Genomic DNA, 13,124 nt, shown 5'->3' on the forward strand with positions numbered 1-13,124 from the left:
TAAGTTTGAGATAACAATGATTGGTCCCAACCCCCGATCTGGTACAGACAGAGGAGCTGAGTCCGGAGAAGTGGAGAAAAGGCCATAAAGAAAGTTGGTGGTAAAAGGCCAATAACCCAGCGGCCTTCTGCAATATCATCATTCTCTATGACTGGCAGAAGTTTCTGACTCTCTCATTTCTCTTCCAAGAACACTGTCCCAATCAGGCCAGAAATCTTGCCCAGAGAGTTTCCACCTTAGCCACTTTACTTGAGATGCCTAAGGAGAGGCTTTCCTTGCAGGAAAAACGAGTAATACTGAGAAAGTCTCGTCTTTTTTCCCATGCTCCCTCAATTCTCAGATGTACTTTTTCACATTTTAATGTTCCTGAAATTGGGCTGCATCTTACAAAACTGTTTTTACCGAAGGTGACAGTTATTTCCTTGCCAAAAAGCTATTAGTAAATGGATAGTAGCTTAGAATTGAGACAATATGATTCTTTCACTTTTTTTTTCCTCCTCCAAAGCAAATTACACTTGAAAGTCAGGACTTCTAATACATCTGTAAACTGAAAGAAAATTTCCCTTTCAATGAAAACCTCTCATCTCAAACCATTTACCCTGCACTAAATGGAAGTTAGGAGAAATGAGTCATCAAGGCAGATGTAGAGATATTAACCCAGACTCGGCTTTCTGGACTCCACCCATCTACTCTCCTCTCTAAGTTTATACATCCTTTGCATGTATTTAGTGCCTTTCCCAGGGGTATGCCACATAGAACCTTCTGGAAATGGCTTTCTAGAAGTTATAAATCTGGATCCTCAACTGGGGAAAAAGATGAACCATCTTCCATAGCTTCAAGTGGACTTCATTCACTTCATGTCACAGCTGCTTGATTTCTCCACAGTTCATTTCTGTAGAAGACAGCCTTCTGGTCTGTTTTTCCAGATGGCGAGCTTGGGGTGAGTTAGAAGTGCCTGACTGGACTTTACAAATCAGCATTTTTATTGGCTATTTTTGTTCTAGGTACAATGGAGGTTGATGGATTGTTACTTTTGGTTACCAAAACCAGGAGGAGGGGAGGGAGCTGCTTAGGAGAAACACCCAAAAAGAACAGACCAGCCTTTCTCAGGGACTCAGGGGTGGTGGCACTGCTTCCAACTGCTTCATTTAGAACACCAGATAATAAGCAACCAGGACTCGGCCTTTAGAAGTCAATGGAATAAATAAGCTGGAAAAGGTTGAAGAGAAAAAAGCCAAGGAACATGTAAGTAGAGGATTATATGGAGCCATTTAAGAGCACAAAAAGCAAGAGTAACAAGGCAGCAGATGGAATTTGGCCCCGCCTGGCCCTGCCAAGCTCACTCTGGGAAGCACTGTGTCAAAAGTGCTCTCTTTCTGTCCCCTGAAGCATTCAAGTTTCCTAGCCAAATTCTCAGGCTGTTTCTATGGAGCTTACAAAAAAAGAGCATAGCAGGGTTGATGTGCCCTTTCCTCGTCATTCTGCATCCTCTTCTCAGCTTCATGCAATAAATCTCTGGCTTAAACGAAATTGTTCAAAGGAAAATGGAAAATAGAAAAAAACATGGTGGAGGGGCAGGAGATACTGACTAGTTTTTTCTGGTTTTTCACAAAACAAGAAGAATTTGTCTAAGAGTAAACGGTGTTTATTTTTTGTTGTTGTTTTTTTCAATCAAATGGAATTGCTTAATTAAAAAAAACTTATCTCTTTTCTCCTTAAATACTACAGACAACCTCATTTTATCGCAGCAGACACCTAGGAACAAAACACTGGACCCACCAGAGAAAACTGGGCAATAAAAGCATCAGAAGTTCAAGTCAACTATGGAAGAATTACTGTTAGCTGGCAGCTTTCAATTCTAAACAGAAGTGTCTCAAACCTATTGGGTTTGACAAAAGTTTCTTAGAACTGGGGAGCTGGGAATGTTGGACTCCTTTTAATTCTATTCCAATCATTTCCTGCATAGGGAAATTAAAGTCAATGCATCAAATGAAGACCCAAAGAAACATTTAAAAACTTGTTTGACTAGTATTCAGTATGTGAGATTATTAAGTAATAACTTGTCCACCTAGTTAACCTTGTCCTGGAATATATATAGGTTATTTGTAGCCGCCACTGCTATAATATTTTCTGAAGGATGCCAAGCTGTATGCAAGATCTTTTTGCTAAAGTCCAGACTGTCGACACTGATCTCGTCTTTTCTCCGCTTGCCCCCCACACACACTTTTCTGGGTTTGAGGATAGCCCGGGGCTTGCTGTTTTCCCTCGAAGCCTCAAGGGTCACATCACGCTTGGTGTTTCTGTCGAACATCCTAAAGAAGTTGTTGTAGGAGCCCGTCATGATGACACTGCAAGATAGGAAAGGGAGTGACCGAGTGTTATGGAGAAAGGCAATGACATATCTTCATTGTGTCATCTTTCTAGAGCAAATGATACCATGTTATGAGCAGCTTATGACACCATAGGTTTTACTAAAAACAAAAACCAAAAAATGAGAACAGGCTCTGCAGTGCGATTGTTGGCTTTTTTTTTTTTTTTTTTTTTTTTTTGAATCACTGAACGCAGTGAGCTTTTTGGCTGGGTTTGGAAATGAGGGATGGTGAGAACTCTCCTTGTAATTTGCTTTTGCTCGGTAGATTCCTTTTGGTTCTTTGGCTCAGTAAAGGTGTCCAGTGGTTTTAATGATCCCATCCTACCTACCTCCCGTCAGGAATGTGAGACTAGAATGAGGTTTGTTGAAGTAGACACACTTTTGAAAACAATAAGCAGTTGTACGTGTTTAAGGCTTGGCCACTGTCAAGGGGGCTCCTGGATGTCTGACCTCAGGCTTTATGGCATCAGTGTGGTTGGGGGAGAGATGCTGGTGGCATCATGCATGAACCCGGGGCGTATCATTTCCCTTGCCTAGAACTAGCTCTGAATTCGGCCTTTTTAGAAAACTTATCTACAAAATGGATGTCATCATGGTCTTATCTGGGAAACAAGTAAGAAAATTCAAATTTTAAAAGAATCTGGGATGGAGTAATAAAAAGATTTTATATGGTTTTTATTTCCACATTTAATGGACAGATGGCTTCCACATTTATACAAGAGTTATCCCCTCTTAGGCATAGCTGCAGTCGATCAGGAGAGTGGCGAACACCCAATGTCTTCCAGAGCCAAGGTACTCAATGTTTAATGGTGACATTTCAGACATGGTGACAAGCTGAGGTGGGGAGAGAGAGATTCCTTGGGCCAGGGCATCTGCAAGTACCCCAAGTGCCATCACACAGCAGTTCCACTGGAGGGGCTGGCTCCCACTCACTTCTGGGTGGAGCTCTGACTGGCTCAAGATGGGAGAGCAGGAACTCTCATCTGTTTCTCAAATGATTTGGGATGTGTAGAGAGGTGAAGGAAAAAGCTGACAAGATTGGGCCACAGCAAGGGGGATGTGTTTTTGGTCATGTTGTCAGCTATACCAGGTAAATTAAGCAAAGGTTAGATTTTGTTACTCTAGCCTATCAAACTGATGCTGTGAACTGTGTCTGTGTCCTTGAGTGGACTGTTATTACCATCAGGCAGGGCGCTGAGGGCTTTGCCTCCATGATCTCGTTACAACTTCTATTATCCCATAAAAGGGTTTTACAGAGAAGTAAGTAATTTGCTCAGTGTCACATTGCTAGTAGGTAGTAAAGTCCACCCTCAAACCCTCATATGGTTGACTCTGGGGCATAAGTATTCAGCTGGTTGGCCTCACTGCTTCCTGTGCTTTGACGTTCGCTTCTCTCCCATGCCATGACCCGACTCATTTTTAAACAAGAGAGAGAGATTATTTAGAAAAAAAAAAAAAAAAAAAAAAAAAGACCATCAATCTTATTTGAAAGAGAAATTAAATTTCCCAGTTGTGATGTTATAGAAAGAGTGTTGATCTTAGGATTCAAACTCTACACTTGTTACTTTTGTCTCTACTACTTACTACTTTATGAGGCTGGGTAGATTACTTTATCTTGCTAAGCCTGTTTCCTTAACTGTAAAATGAGAATGATGGAAACAATCTTGTTTTTTTTTTTTTTTTTTTTTTTTTTTTTTTTTTTTTTTTTTTTTTTTTTGAGATGGAGTCTCGCTTTGTCACCCAGGCTGGAGTGCAATGGCCGGATCTCAGCTCACTGCAAGCTCCGCCTCCCGGGTTTACGCCATTCTCCTGTCTCAGCCTCCCAAGTAGCTGGGACTACAGGCGCCTGCCACCTCGCCCAGCTAGTTTTTTGTATTTTTTTTTAGTAGAGACGGGGTTTCACCATGTTAGCCAGGATGGTCTGGATCTCCTGACCTCATGATCCGCCCGTCTCGGCCTCCCAAAGTGCTGGGATTACAGGCTTGAGCCACCGCGCCCAGCCTGGAAACAATCTTGTTAGACTGGTTGGAATTAAATAAAATGATGTGTATGAATGTGTTTGGTATACAGTAGGTGCCCAATAAGTGTGGTTTTTGAATCAAGGCTAAGATAGAGGAAAAATTTGAGCAATAATAACAGATATGTAAATAATAATATATGAATAAATCAATACCTATAAATAAAGAATAAAATGAGAGGGCTGGCTCCTTTTCCCCATGGGGGATTTTGCTCATATGTCACAGTTGCTTTGCTCTCTGTCCTATACCAACTGGTCAGTGTGAATTGGGTCCTTTGCCATGTGGGGACTCCTTCCAAGCCTGCTAAGGAGGGGATTCATTTTGGATCAGTGGCAAAGGAAGCCAAGAAACAGGTTGAGTGTGAGAGAGATGGTTCGTATTCACTGAAAGCTTGAATGTCTGAATGTCATGCCATAATAGAATTTCTATGCTTTCAAACACTATAATTGGTGCCACCTTCATCAAGGAACGAAATCAACCCCTGGTAGCTTGCACTTAGTTCTCATGGAAGTCAAAGAATCATTTGTATCTGTCAAACTAAAAATGAACTATTGGGAGGTATTATGAAGTACTGTTCAAATCCAAGGCCTTAAAATAGTAATAAATCACTTTGAGGGAATGTGATAAATGAGGTCGACTAGAATTCAGTTAATGAACCACCAGGGCCATTGGCCAGGTCTCCACTAGCAGCTTCAAGGGATAATTTTTGATCTAGAAAGCCCACTTGGCAGTAATCTGAACTGTTCAGGCTGGAATTTGCTGGTGGATAAATGATCTTCATTTAGGCATGTTGACCTAGTGCTGGAGGTGTCTTGTGTGAAAAAGATAGGACTTTCTCATTAATATTAAGGTGTGTTATCTGTGCTAGTTCAGAAACAGGATTCAAAGGCCTTACTATATCCTTCTCTTCTTTCCAGGCCTGACATTACGCATTTCAGCGAGGTTTTGGAGCCCAATTTTGACCTCCCTTTGGCTGTACTCTACTTAGAATAAATTGCCCGAGCCTCTTCAAGACAACCTTTGGAAGGTTCTTCAGCCACAGAGCCTTTCTTACCTGTCTGACCCATTCCACACACACTCAAATTTATCAAAAATGCAGTCATTTTCATAGAGGGAACACAGCTTGCTGCGGAGGTAGTCATGAACCTGGAAAAGAAACATATCGAGAAGGTCAGTTATTATTTTAAGCAGTAATTATTTCTGCAAACATCTCCTCTTCTGATGTGAGCTGTTTAATCTTTCATTGTACATGCTCCTTGAATCAGATGGCCCTGGATCTGAACCTAGGCTTGGCCCTTTCTAGCTGTAGGACATTAGGATGGGTTGATGAGTTTCTCATGTAGCTGATATGGATTAATTAAGCTTGCTTGTATAGACAGTGGCATCCAGTAAGACTAAAGAAGTGGTAGATTCTCATTTTCTAAGCTGATTTGCTCACAGGCATTAGAGGTCACCATTCATCCAGTCTTTTATTCAACAAATATTTACTGAATACCTGCTATGCATTTGAGATGCAGCAGTGAGCCAAATATTTTCCACCCAGTGTTACGTGAGAGACTATATAACCAAGTAAATAAATAAGACATTTAGATGGTGATAAAATCATAGAACAAAAGTGTATGGAAAAAGAGGCTGGGAAATCTTGTTGGGGGTGTATTATTTTATACAGGGCAAGTAGTCAGGGCTTCACTGGAGGAGGCAGCATTGGAGCAGAAGCCTGCAGGAGATGAATGAGCCACAGTGATGTCTGGGTTTGGGGTGAGGAGAAGGCTCTCCAAGCATAGGAAACAGCAAACACAAAGGCCTTGAGGCAGGAATCCTGGAGGGAGTGTGGTTGGGGAGTGGTGAGTAAGCAGCTGGGGGAGAGCATGATCAGTTTACATAGGCCCTTTATTCTGAGGAAGAAGAGACTTCACAGAAAGGATTGCTGAATCTGCTGTGTTGCAATGGATCCTAAGGGTGCAAAGACAAAGGCAGGGAGACCAGTTAAAACCTGAGTGATAGATGTTGGCTTGGACCAGGGCATGAGCAGTGATAGGGACTGGTCAGATTCTCCTTCTGTTTAGAGAAAGAGCAGATAGGACTTGGGTCAACTGTGAGGTGTGGAGAGAAAAACAGGAGTCAAAGATGACTCCCTGATCTTTCTCCTGAGCAAGTGGAAGGAAGCGGGTACCATGTTCACTTTTGGGTACAATGGTTTAGAGATGTCTACATGTGGAGCTGTCAAGTAGACTCTGAGGTAAAAGGTGCCATCCTGGAGTATGTGGAGATTATTTCCTGGTTTCTCTTAACCATGCTACTGCTTTCACTGGAAATCAACTGATAGTGAGCAGGAGACAGAAATGGTTGGCAAACAGTGTCAGATTTCCGGAAGGCACCAGGGGACACCTGAAGTTGTTGGACATGTATGTCAAATAAGGCTGATTAAGCATAGTTGAATATTTTTCCCCATCTACATTCAGCAACTCAGATGTAGATGCCAAATAGATGAATAAGGTTCAGAGAATAGTAGCCTGGGTTCAGTGTTTCGAAGGTAATCCTTCCTGAACCCACTAGCACAGAGTGGCAATAATAACGGGCATACCCAAAATGCTGGCTTGTCATTATTAGCCAGGTGCTTTATCTGTCAAAACCTCATTTCATCTCTAAAGCCATCTTATGATGTAGGCACTTTCATTCTCTTTACTCTAATGGAGCATGAAGCACAGAGATATGACATCATTTGTCCAAGATCACAAAGAAAAGAAAGTGACAGAAGGGGAGGGAATTGAGTGGTATCAGGCTCTGGAGTGCACACTCTGAGCTGCACTAGCAACCTGCCTCCAGCTTGCTCTGGTGGGTCCTCAGTCCTTCACAGGAGCTGTGATAATGAACTCAAGTGAGGCTGAGAGAGAAGGAGATAGAACTAGGTGAAAGCAGAGGGAGGCTACCAAGGGTATTGGTGTTTAACTTTAAATTAAGAGTGATGATTCAATCTCTTTTTTCCTGCAACTGTGGCTCTTTCTCTTCCTTTGACTCCAACAGTTCTGCTGGACGCTGAGCTTCAGGCTCAGTTGTGTGCTTAGTCTTGGGCAAAGGAACGAGGTCAGGCTCATCCTATGTTCCATTAGATGTTTTGGGTATTTGAAAAGCTCTGAGTTATTTGGACAGAGGAAATTATTTCTAACTCTGCAAATTAATTTTCCCCTACCTTTACTCTCTCACTCCCAAACAGTTCCAGGCCTTGTCAGGGTAACAGCTTCAGTGCTTTGGTGACAAGGGAATACCCCTATGGCAGTGCTGTTGGCATTGTTAGGTGCATTTGGGGGCTGCAAGGGTGAGGCTGTGTCCTGCCCTAACAGAGGCATCTCTGCTATAAACTACTCACTCACCTTCCCTCGGGAGCACAGCAGTAAAGGTTTATAAACCTGGCAGTGGCAAGATTTTTAAGGTCTAGTTCCATATGCCCGCTTTGTGATGAACCTTTCTTCATCTGTCACCATTTACCTTTGGCATTTTGTCTTATTACTCACTTGCAGTGTTTCTGTAAGTGTCAAAACGTGTGCTTTGGAAGTCACGCCCATTAGCAGGAATGACATTGTTGAGAACTCTGTAAATAATTCTTGAAAGATAGAAGTTGGGATAGACTCAAGGGAAAATCTAGTCTGAACCATTATTTCTCCTCCACCACACCTAAGGTCTGGGTAGCTCCTGCCTGCCTCCAATTGACAACATTTAAAGAAAAAGAATGTCTACTGTGAAGTATGCTGTATGTATGTTTTGTTGCATAGAAAGAAGTCTTCTTAGGCAAACCAGAGGGACCTTTTTCTACCAGAGGAAAGAATAAGGTAAGATGTACACATGAGCAACCTCTAGAGCATGGAGCAAGAGAGAACTTAAAACTCATCCTATTTAATGTTCTTTCTTCATGTTCCTAGTATGACTTTTCTATGATCCTATTAATTTGTGCATGGGATTTTTGACACTAGACTGAGTGTCCCAATACAGTGTTTCTCATTATTTGTGGGAGTCCAGTGTCATATAGTGGACTGCTATGAGGCAAACAAAGAGCCAACTCTGTCGGTCCATTCTTATATTTCAAGTGTTGACAAACTTTTTCTCCAAAGGGCTGGATAGCAATATTTTAAGCTCTGTGGGCCCTACGGTCTCTGTGACAGCTACTCAACTCTGCCATTGCACATGGAAGCAGCCATAGAACATATGTAAGTGACTGTACATGGCTGTGTCTTAATAAAATGTACCTACAAAGACAAATAGGGGGCTGGTTAGGAACACAAGTTGCAGTCTGCCAGCCCTCGTTCTATGTGAAAACTTGAAAATAGCTAATCATACTTAAGTCTGCAGCCTTTTATTCATGGAAACGTGATTGAGATCTGTGAATGCATGTATGAAAACGTATAATAGTAGCATTACCTGTCTCCTTGCCCAGGGCAGGCATTATTGACTGATCACTAAATTCTTTCCCACTGGACCTCACAACCTATCATGGTGTTCTGGAGGCTCACTGAATCAGAGCTTGTTTACCATCTTTAAATTACTTCATGTAAAAGTTAGATGGCTGTGCTCCAAAATTAGCTTTGTCCTAAATCTACTCTTCCTCGTTAAGGCTCCCCAGCAGCCACACTCAGGTCCTAGTTCCCACTGCTCTTTCTTTTGCATTAAGGATTCGAATACTATAAGGTTTGTCTTATGCAGCTGGAAGAGGACACTGTGGTGACTCTAGTCCTGGGCTAAAGATGAAGGGCTGCAAATGAAAACTTGGGAGTAAGTGATGTGGAGCCAAGTCCTAAAGTCAAGGCAGGATTCAGGAGACAGGAACACTAAATAATAGGGAGTATGATGGACCACAGGGGAAACAAAGCTATCTCCACTACATATATGGCTGTGAATTCTGGCTCCCAAACCTTTCTCTAGCACCTGCTGGAACAGAGTCATCAAAGTCTTCAACCTCCTCTCTGAACCTTTCCTTCTTCTTCCTCTAACTGGAATTTGGATCTCCTCTGAAGACACTCAAGTGGTAGCTAGGGTTTTGCTCTCACTCCACATGCCAATGTTGGGTAGGTAGGCTCCTTGTTGCTCCAGACAACTATTCCTATTTAAAGTTCTTAACTCCTTTGAAGTCATGCCATCAAACTAAGCTTCCTGCTACCTGTCCTTCTTTCAGCCATCAAAAGTTCTGAGTCCCTAATCCTCATTCCTTGAAGCAAGTTTGCATCTCTGTCTCTCTTCCATTACTATTCCTGTCACGATTTTTAGTTATTCGAGTCCTCTAGTCTCTCTCTTACTCAGTTTCATCATATTCAATGTGTTTTGTCCTTTGCTTCCTTGGTCATATTATGAACCTTGTCATTGCTATCCCTGTACCTGTCATTGCTATCCCTGTTGCTGTTGCTATCGCCAGTCTTTTTAGTTCACTCCTTCTAGTATCTTGATTCTATCAATTCTTAAAATTCATTATTTCCCCTTTTGCCCACCTTCAATTCAGCAGTACATCATTACAATCAATCCTTTAGCATATATATTCAACACGCTTGCCTTTCTTGCTCTCTCTTTCCATTGTACTCATTTGGCACAACTCCATCACTGGTTAAATCTTACTTTCTACCCTTTCTTTACCTGTATCAAGCAGGTGAATGTGGCTGGGAAGAAACATATAATCATACAGGTCAATCTCCCTTTAAATCAATTATATAAATTTCAAGTGGATCCCTGAGCAACCCTACCACCCTGCAACATTTCTCTTTCTTAGATGAGTACTTTACCCCTTTTCTTCCTTCCCATTCAGCTAATGACCTTACTACTTATTTTACTAAAGAAAACACCTACATGTTCTCATCACAAAATTCACAAACCTACTTCATCTATATATGAAAACTGCTCTCATTCCTTTGACAGATGAATTATCTATGCACCTTACCATCTACAGCCAATTCTGCAATGAACTGCATCCCCCACTGGCTTGCCTCAAGGGCTTTGTTCTTTCAGTGGTCTCTCTCTCTAATGGTCTCTCTCTCTAGTGGCTTATTCCTATCAGCAGAAAACATGCTGTAATAACTTCCTTCAGCCAGAATCCCTTTTCAGCTACCCTTCCATTTCTCTGTTCTCCTTCAGAGTAAACTTATTGAAACAGTTGTCTGTTCTCATTATGTTCCCATCTTCAGTTTCTTAAACTCCCTCCAATTGGACATTTATTCACACTGCTCTACTACTGTTCCTCTGTCATTCAGGTTACTGATAATCTCCACTTACTAAATCCAAGTTCGTAGTCTTCTGTACTTGATTCAGCAAAGCATTTGGCAGTCGATGACTTCCTTTTCCTTAAGACATTTTCTCCACTTGGCTTCCTAGTCACTCCTCTCATCTCACTGGCTAGTTTCCCCACATCTCTCTTGCCAAATCCTCTTCCTGTTCTCAACTAGGTCTTATTTTCTGACCTCTTCTTTAATTATATTAATTGCCTAGAAGATCTCATCCAGTCCTATGGTTTTAAATACCCTCTACATACTTGTGAGTGTCAGGTTTATATCTTGAAGCTAAATATATCCAGACTCACATTGAGCTGTCTACTTGCTGTGTCTGTTTGGATGTTAAACTGGTTTAACAGAGCCAAAACCAAACTCTTGATTTTCTCATCTAAATAAATTGGCAACTCTACTTTTCTAATGCTCAGGACAAAAATTTTGGAGTAATCCTTGGTGCTTCTTTCTTTTCCTGTTACATCCCTGTTTCTTTTCCTGTTACATCAAATTCATCCTCAAACCCTATTGCTTTTACCTTGGAAATATATGAAGAATCTGGCTACCTTCATTGCTAATACACTTATCTAAGCTACTATTTTCCCCTTGCCAGAATGTTATAACTATTCCCCTGTCTCTTCCAATGTCCCTCCCACAGTTTCTTCTCCCCAGCGCAACCAGAATATTCATTTAAAAATGTCAATGATGAAAATGATCTGGAATTAGATAGTGGTGGTTTGTGAGTAAACTAGGATCATTGAATTGTGTGCTTTGAAAGGCCGATTATTATGATATGTACATTATATCTCAAGGAAAAAATGTAAGTCAAATCCTTCTGTATAGAATCCCCCCACTTCTTTTTATCTAACCCCAAATAGCTTAAAATAGGGTTAGTTTATCCCCACCCCACTTAATCTTTGCTTTCATTATACTCTTGCCTGGATTTTGCTTCTTTAAGTCCTCTCTACTTCAAAGTCTGGTCTTCCTTTTTCAACAACACCACCCTAAAAAAATGCCTTTCCCTTTGTTTCCTTGCATTTACACCATCTACGTAACACTTAAGTTCAAAACTTCCAGTCTTTTTGATTCCTCTCCTTGCACATTTGATCAGTAGGCAAACCTCACTGACTCTTCATCTTACCCATCCTTCCATCTGCACGCTACCATTACCAGACCAAATTGCCATCATCTCCTCTTATCTAAATTGTCTGTTTGGCAAACTGCAAAGTGAAACACACTGTAAAAACTAAAACTCACAATGCCATTTCCTGGTGTAAAACTTTAATGGTCCTCTACTGTACCTAGTCCACAGGCAAAACAGCCTACTGTACATTACCAGGGCCTAGTGATTGGCCCCTTACCTCTATCTCCAGGCTCATCTTTCTGCCTTTGTGATTCATATTCAAGGTATAAGCACCCTGAACACACCTCATTTCTCTCAACACCAGGCCTTTGAACATACTATGTTTTTAATTATTATACTTTAAGTTCTGAGATACATGTGCAGAACATGCAGGTTTGTTATACGTGTGCCATGGTGGTTTGCTGCACCCATCAACCCGTCATCTACATTAGGTATTTCTCCTAATGCTATCCCTCCCCTAGCTCCCCACCCCCTGACAGGCCCCAGTATATGATGTTCCTCTCCCTGCGTCCATGTGAACACATTATTTTAAGAGCATGCATTTCCTGACTAGTTCATGGCAGTTAAGACTCAGTTTAAGGGTCACTTCTTTGGGAAAACCTTTCACACCTAGCTGAGGTCTCTTGCAGAGATGCACACTCAATTCCCTGTTCATCATCTGACTTTTCTGCCAGATGGTAAGCTGCATGAGAGCAGGACCATTTGTTTACCTCTATAGGATCCATTCCACATGAAATACTCAGTCCATATCAATTACATTGAATTCTAGCCTCTCCACATGGACCTTTACCTTAATTATAGCCTGTACCATTTTACTGAATGTATCACCATGCACTGCCTTCCAGTTTTCTGCACTGTAAACCTTTGGAAGCAGGGGTTGACTTAAAAGCTCATGAAGGGAATGTTCCATATACCTATGGGTACCCGGGGTTCTATACCTGGTAAGTCTCGATGGGGCGGTTTTCCATGTTGAGATCCCAGACTTTAACAGTCAAATAGTCCCTGGTCATGATATACCTCCCACTGTGGCTGAACTTCACATCCGAAATTGAAGAGATAATTTCAGAGAAAAATGATCTGTTGCTTGGATCTTCCGGCTCTTCAAAAACTGCAGAACAAAAGCAAAACAAGACAAATTTAGCAATCCTTATCAACTGACTCTAACATGTTTGGACTGGCTAGGAAGCTAACAGTGTAACTGACAGTCTTCCTTAAGTAGGGCTGGTGTCTGCAGAATGTAAGTTGCTAATAGAGAACTGTCATCTCTCTGGTAGTGGAAAAAGCTGTCATTAGTTTCTGGATTTTAATTCTCATGGAAGGACTGGCATGGGACCTGTCCCGTTCATAGATCTGGC

The 13,124-nt window shown here is 41.6% G+C and overlaps 1 protein-coding gene across 4 annotated transcripts in view; it reads right to left on the bottom strand.

Moving 5' to 3' along the window:
* Window positions 1–1,623: 1,623 nt before the first annotated feature.
* PPP2R2B (protein phosphatase 2 regulatory subunit Bbeta) overlaps window positions 1,624–13,124 on the bottom strand; it is a 295,801-nt gene continuing 284,300 nt past the window's right edge. For all 4 annotated transcript variants that reach the window (XM_010383388.2, XM_030927531.1, XM_010383383.1 and 1 more), the window contains 3 exons: window positions 12,708–12,877; window positions 5,444–5,535; window positions 1,624–2,348 (listed from right to left, as the gene is read on the bottom strand). In XM_010383388.2, the coding sequence (XP_010381690.1) occupies window positions 2,069–2,348; window positions 5,444–5,535; window positions 12,708–12,877 (542 nt within the window). In that variant the 3' untranslated portion in view covers window positions 1,624–2,068. The remainder of the gene's footprint in view (window positions 2,349–5,443; window positions 5,536–12,707; window positions 12,878–13,124) is intronic.

This window comes from Rhinopithecus roxellana, chromosome 3 (assembly GCF_007565055.1).
Source record: "Rhinopithecus roxellana isolate Shanxi Qingling chromosome 3, ASM756505v1, whole genome shotgun sequence".
Classification (NCBI taxonomy): domain Eukaryota; kingdom Metazoa; phylum Chordata; class Mammalia; order Primates; family Cercopithecidae; genus Rhinopithecus; species Rhinopithecus roxellana.